Here is a 6,753-nt window from a genome sequence, read left to right as displayed (position 1 = left end):
TTTCTCTTTGTTCTGGATGCGGATTATTATAAAGACGGAAAAATCTCATGCAGTTCAATTGAATTGCATGGCAGCTTAGTAGTAATGGTGTATTAAATTATCTCCCAAGAGGAGATGGTGGTGGACGGGCTCCCTAAAATTAACACAACATATCATCCGTGCACAAGGCCTAAAAGCTCTTGCGCACGTTTTCATTCACCCAGCTCTTGTATATTCAAATTGTTTCAGTTTGTTTGTGGTCGGTACCAAGCACCGATGAATTGCTCTCGGATGTTTCAACAGGCAAGGCCTTGGAAGCTAACATGCTTCCGCTTGCAAGTGGCCAAAAGACATGGACATTGTTAAATGTGTTCAGCAGTGAGTGGGACCCGAAGTGCATCCTCATTCTACAAGAAAAGTCCTTACACATAATAATGCATTAGGCTTTTAAAAAAGTAACACACAACCCTGCGTGCTTTTAAAGGTTGCTGATTGATAGAGCAATATACTGTAGCTCATTGTGTACACAGCATACCTTTTTATGACCAGGTCATTTTCTGCAAGGCTGGACACTGCAGCTTAACCCCTTTTAACCCCAAGGGGACCCAATATAGATACCATCATCTCCTGCACAGAGACCCTGCACGAGCGATTCTCAAGGGCAGAGAAGCATTTAAAAGTCAGAGACTCCAAGATGGCCGATTACAGTCTTATATCATTAGCTGGAAGGAAACCAAACAAGAGGCTCGGTTGGGAGTGTTTTATTGTGTTAAATCAGGTGCAGACAGAGTATCCAGTTGTCTTGTGAAACCTGCTGCATATAATGGCACCTGTGAAGACTAAATACAGCACGGCCAGGGCTGCACCCACTCCACACAGCATGGCTATCGATGAACGCGAGGCTGAGGAGGGAGGGAGATATCGGTTCAATTAGTTGAGCCAATTAGCATTTCAGAGGCAATCAGACAGCTTGAAAAGAGGGAATTTGAATGTTGCCATGAAGGAGAACCAGCAGCAGCGTCTTACCCGTTTGAGTTAATTCATCTGTCTGGATTAGAGAAAGTGGAGGAAGCTCCGTGAGCTCCTCTTGCAGGATGTTCTCCTCCAGCAGGATGGGGCCCAGAGCGACCGTCTCCTCCCACTCCGGGGCTGCAGCAAGACGAAGTGTTGCAAGTGGAGGGGAAAACTAAAGAAATCTTCTTAGGGCGTTTAGCCGGCTGAGTCAACTGTTCACGACACGACTGATTGGTTGGACAATTAAAGGGATTAACTGGAAATCAATCCTCCACATAAACAGCATGTGTGCCAAATGAAGGCAAGGAAGCTCATCTAAACACGGGTGGAGCCATTTTGCGTCTGACTTTACTCCGGGTTTCTCAAAGTGAATTAAGATAATCCTTTAAGATAATCCTTTAATTTATCCCACAGTGGGGAAATTTCCTTTCTAATATCTTTTTTTATAGTGAACAATAAAAAGGACAGTGTTCAGATTTCCCCTGAGCATTAGAATCGCATGTTCAGGATCCATCCCTGGGTGTCATGTAGTGTCACTTCTGTAAACCGTACCAGCATCTGCTGCAAGACTCCTTCGCCATCTCTGCTCGCTACAGCTGGTCTCACAGCAGCTACACACCTCATTGTCTCCACCTGATGCCACCCATCTGTCCGCGATCCAAGACGCATTTTGTTACAGAGAGGCTTAGCAAAAACTTTTGTCATGCCATTATAATGCAGGAGATCACACACACACAAAAGTCTAACATAATCATCTTTGCACGTACCCACCTTTTGGCTTCAGTCAAGAATGAACAGGCCTTGTGTTGGGAGCTGACGGGAACGGAGACGGATGTTGCTCTCAGACGGCACGTGATGTAGATCTAAGTTAAATGACATTAAAGAAAATACATTTACGTTCAGTATGCACGGGATTAAAATGGGACAAAGCACACGGCGCCTCTACAATTTAACTGCAATTCCTAAAATGGCCACTTGAGGCTCTCCAAAACCTGTAAACCTTCATGTTATAAAGTCCAACTTTACAACTATAATAAACATGATTACAGCTTAGTACATAATGAAGTTAATTGCTTGATGCATGAAGTTTTATGTATATCACTCATTTAAATTATATTAATGTTATGCCTAAAAGGGGGTGTGGCTGCTTTGAGTGACAGGTGGCTGGCCCCACAGGTCGCGAGCTGTCTGCCTGGGCATCCTCTGCTTGCCTTAGCTCCGCCCACACTCCACCTGTTTGATTATTTTCTTATTAGCCTTGAGTTTAGGTGGATCCAGTCTTTGCCAAGATGGTGGCATCCAGTCACCATACATAGGGCGTTTATCAATAGCAAGTAGGCGAACTACGGAATTACATGCTTGGTATTTCAGAAGACGTTCAACTCCGACAAAATGCATTCTGGGATATCTGGCAGTCCAAATTCTGCAAAACATATCTCTGTCCATAGGATCAGACAAACTGAAAAACATCCTGAGCTTCAAAACCTGAATGGTTACCCATACGTCTTTTTTGTTTGCATTTGGGAGTCAAGTTTTCTATTTGGTTAATTCACATTAAATGCTTTTCTAACTTATGTCGCACATCCATTCTCGCTTTTTCTACTTCTATAACGGCCCCTCAGTTCAGTATTACTTCACAATTCATTAACTTCCTCCATTTCCGCAGATAGCTTCTGAGACCATTTCTGCCTTGAAACAACACTTACCAAGTGCTTCCATTACGTGCCAGCTTAGCATGTTAGAAACTAACTTCTCCACCGCGGTCGTGAGAAAAAAAATAGAGTGTCTCGACTGTATGATGCATGATCAGTAGTTTTTAAAACCGTATAAACACGTTGAGCTGTAACTCACTGAATTCCTGTCATCCTGGTGGAACCTGAAGGCTTTCAGCTGGAGGTGAAGTTTATCCTCCCGGCTCCTCTGCATGAAGTAAGACTTGGCTCCCGTCAGCTTAGCATCGGTTAAACACCTTATAACGGCAGGATTCATAAACAAATCATTCCACTGTAAGACGTGCAGCTTTCAAACATACATCTCGATTATTATGACTAACCGACGCTTTGGGACAAATACAACCTCTTGAGTGCTTATGTTCAGTGTCAGGGTTTGCACTCACCCGTGGTTGGTGACGAAGGTGTAACTGGGCTGAGAATTAGGATCGGGGTCGGCGGTCGCCATGCAGCTGTCCACGTAGACCCTCAGAGGCACATGGTGACCCTGAAGGACCAACGCCTCCACGTGCATCACGTCACTCAGGAAGTAAACACTGGAAGGCCTCTGCGACTGCCAGTCCTCTAATCAAATACACAAGATATAAGTGGAAAAGCAATGCCGGGGCCATCAATCTGATTAGATGAGAGTTAAACGATGCCCGTGGGAGAGAGTGGGTCAGTGCTGCAGATATAGGTTCTGCAACAATAAGAGGAAAGTACTTTAAAGAAGGCAGTGACTGAATTAGAGATGCAGCATAATCATTAACCTGGATAAGAAACACAAATGAGCATCTGTGCCTGCAAAAACTAGTTTAAAACTTTCATCATCTCCTTCATGTCGGTGCACTTTCACAGGAAGTAAATCAAGGGAGATGGAGCGAGGTTCTGTTAGGCTAACACGAACGACAGCCTGGTGCAGCAGAATTAATTAGAAAACATAATCAGCTGTATATTGATCACTTTAGCGCGCGCGTGACCCGGCGGGGTCAGCCGCAGCCTGCGAGGCGTGTAATTTCGGCTCATCACAATGCATCAAAAGTTTTCGCTCCTGTTCATCAAGACCCCCGCTTAGCATCCTTCAGCGGCCGCGCCCAAAGTCTGCGAGGCCCCGAGTGATTGCAATTAACGCTCGTCGCCGGGGAAATTAGCCGCGGCGCCCGGTGCAAATCAAAAGTTTTTCTTTTTCGCCGCTGAACATCAGCTACGAATTTGATTTTTGATTTTTTTTCTTTTTTACAATTGTGACCTGCCCCTCCCACCACCTGTCATGAGACTCAGGGAGAAGTGCAGCTGCTGTTCCGCTTGCATGCGGGAGGCGAACGGCGCCCAGGTAGGCCTCATGGCACCGCTGCTTACGTAATGCCTCCTGTGAGGACAATCACAGGAAGGACAGGTATAAAGAGAGGCTCATCAAGGAAAAAGAATATTTTCTTCTCTCACAAGGAAAGAAAAGTGCAGAGAAATGACAACATAACACAGACTGACAGGAGTAAATGGAACCATCTGGAGTACTGGAGGGCTTTACCTTTGATAGTGGCACTGAATTACCACCTCAGCTGGGTTCGTCTTCAAAATGAAGGTGTTGCTGATGGGTGTGGGAGAGTACAAAAGAGAAAATGCATAGACAAGCGCCTCTTCGGTCATCTGAGGAAAGCACAAAACGGTTACTGCAAATGCGCAACAGCAGATGGACATCCTCCTCCCAAAAGCCACGCACTGTCATGGTGCTGCCGCAGCCTTGTAGCTCCGTCTGAAACTGCAGGATGCGGCCATCATCGTGTGCCACAGCGCATTCTCCCAACTTCAGATCACTCGGACGGATCAGCTGTCCGTTTCCTGAGAACAAAGAGGAAAACTTTAGCCAAGACCATTACCTGAGGGGGGTTTCTTTTTTTCCCCCCTCTCCAGTCAATAACACTCACAGCAAGTGGAGGTTCAGCCACAGGACAAATAAAAAGGTTTCTTAATGCTGTAAAGTCAGCATTCGAGCACCTAACGGGCAAGCAGGATGCCCCTTCTTGGAGTGTAGAAATAAGAGGAAACATAATATTGATCGAAGAGCCCATAGTCTGTGCCATTTGCAGCAATCAGCGCCGAGCGTCCCATCTTCACCGTTCTGTTCAATTTTCCAATTTGGGCCTCTAATCGGACCCTTTCTTTTTCAGACATCAGAGCAGGAGGCTCGCTAAGTGGGCCTGTGACGGTACCACTGCAGACAGGGAACCGCTACGGATCAATTCAAACAAGTAACGGGCAGCCATTACCTAGGAAGTTCTGCTTGACCTGCACGGTGACTTTTCCCTCGCCACAATGCGCCGTCACACTGTCAGCCGGCACGGGCACTCGCTGCTCAAACTTCCCCGGCAGCTGGAACGTCATGCACATTGATTTACACTGGAATTATATGGTGCAGAGATCACAAGTCAAAGAGATCAAACATGTTTAAGCTACCTTTGATTTCATCTTTACAGGTGGGTTCAGATCTGGGCCTTGAACCTGGACTGTTTCCTTCTGCTGCAGCTGCTCCGAGTTCATCTCCAGTATAAGCTGGTCTTGAAATGTCTGCACCGCCGGCTCGAGAGGTCTTTGTTTATCAGGGCCGACAGCTGGATTCCTGAGCTGGTAGCTCCTGAGCTGGTAGCTGACGGGAGAAAGGACCAGATCCTCTTCCTCCATCTGGTTTGACTGATCTGTCGTCTGTGGCGATCTCGGCAGTTGCACGCTTGTTGTCGTTTGCTCTTCTGAGATTTGAGTCTCATTAGTGGTAAAGTTAAACAGGCTTTGCGTAGCGGAGCATAAGTTCAACCCACCCAAGAAGAGAAATCCTAACAAAACAGCTTCTCTGAACCCCATTACAACTTTTCACACAAAAAACAGAGTTTTTTGGGGGGGTTCAAAGAGCACTGCTGCCTTTGTCTCAAAAGTAAAGTGTGAGAACCTGGCTCTGACTCCACCTACTCCTAATGACTTGATTAGACTCCAGCCTGGAGAATTGGAAGCCTTTGTTGCCTCTGTTCAAAGGAAATTGTCTGTTTTTTTATGGCTGTTTGGATGCAGACTCAACAGGACAAATTTATGTACTAATTTAAAGGGGTAGTTTCTTTCAAATGGGGTTGTATGTTGTTCTTGTATCCATAGTCACTGAATTTCCTATAGTAGATGGTGGTCGGCACACCTTCAGTTTGGAGAAACAAAGATGAGGAAGCTAAGAAATGCCCTGCCACCAGACTCCATTGACAAAACCCATGATTTTAACTTGCAGGATGCAGAAGCTGCTGGTCTACCACCACTGTGTGTCTTTGGTGTATTAACACCTTAACTTGGATCTAAATGAATGTGTTAACACGTTAAAGTCACACAGCGGTATACCAGCAACTCCCATGTTCTGAAAGGTAAAATGAGTGGTTTTGTCAATGGAGTCTGGTGGCTTTGAAGAGAGCAGTATGATTGATTCAGTTCCCCATCAGAAAGGACCTCATCCAAACCTAATAAAACCCAGCTTTGGCTTTAATACTAAAAAAATGTAAATAATCTCATGTACTGTATATTTCTAGTGTGGAAAGAAATGTAAAAAAATGTTCATCCTGTAAATGTTTTAATGGCAAACTCTGCCAAATCTCCACTTGACATGATGCTAATGAACAAAGACTTTCATAAACAGAAACAACCCTGACCCCTAACAGTAAGCGGCTTTCACTGCCCTCACGAGGCCAATCAATCAAAGCTCTCGGGGAGTTAGAAACCCGGGTTTTTGTTTTTTTGTGCTGTGTTGGTCTTGAATGTCAAGGCGGCGCGGTCAACAGTCTGCAGAGTTCAGCTGAGTCGCTCGTAAAAACTGAGATTTACGGCCGTCCACCGAGAGCCTCCGCAAATGTCACCGCCGCCTAATGCATGTGTGTGTGTGTGTGTGTTGGTGTGTGTGACATGTAGCAGGAAGCAGGGGGGCGTGCCTCGGACCCGCGCCCAGCGAGAATATCCATCACACGTATGAGTGGAAATGCCCTGTTTTCTATTCCACCTGTTATCAATCATTTCACGGTGACAGCAC

The 6,753-nt window shown here is 45.7% G+C and overlaps 1 protein-coding gene across 1 annotated transcript; it reads right to left on the bottom strand.

The window, feature by feature from the left end:
• Positions 1-725: 725 nt before the first annotated feature.
• Positions 726-5,638, bottom strand: LOC311509153 (zona pellucida sperm-binding protein 3-like). Its single transcript, XM_084574220.1, has 11 exons — positions 5,157-5,638; positions 4,970-5,072; positions 4,423-4,541; positions 4,231-4,349; positions 3,968-4,071; positions 3,110-3,287; positions 2,845-2,962; positions 1,765-1,856; positions 1,546-1,640; positions 1,006-1,128; positions 726-881 (listed from the first exon to the last, which is right to left on the bottom strand). The coding sequence occupies exons 1-11, from the start codon at positions 5,556-5,558 to the stop codon at positions 754-756; spliced, it is 1,581 nt and encodes a 526-aa protein (XP_084430346.1). The 5' UTR covers positions 5,559-5,638; the 3' UTR covers positions 726-753.
• Between the last annotated feature and the right edge of the window lie 1,115 nt (positions 5,639-6,753).

The sequence above is a fragment of the Chelon labrosus genome, assembly GCF_963514085.1.
Source record: "Chelon labrosus genome assembly, chromosome: 24".
NCBI lineage: Eukaryota > Metazoa > Chordata > Actinopteri > Mugiliformes > Mugilidae > Chelon > Chelon labrosus.
This window is presented reverse-complemented; position numbering and strand designations above follow the sequence as displayed.

Excerpts from the sequence above, each read along its gene's own strand:
- LOC311509153 (XM_084574220.1), bottom strand. The coding sequence starts at position 5,558 with ATGGGGTTCAGAGAAGCTGTTTTGTTAGGATTTCTCTTCTTGGGTGGG. Across the intron at positions 4,542-4,969 it reads GGTCAAGCAGAACTTCCTAG|GAAACGGACAGCTGATCCGT; the intron begins GTAATGGCTGCC and ends CTTTGTTCTCAG. Across the intron at positions 882-1,005 it reads AGATGAATTAACTCAAACGG|CCTCGCGTTCATCGATAGCC; the intron begins GTAAGACGCTGC and ends CTCCCTCCTCAG.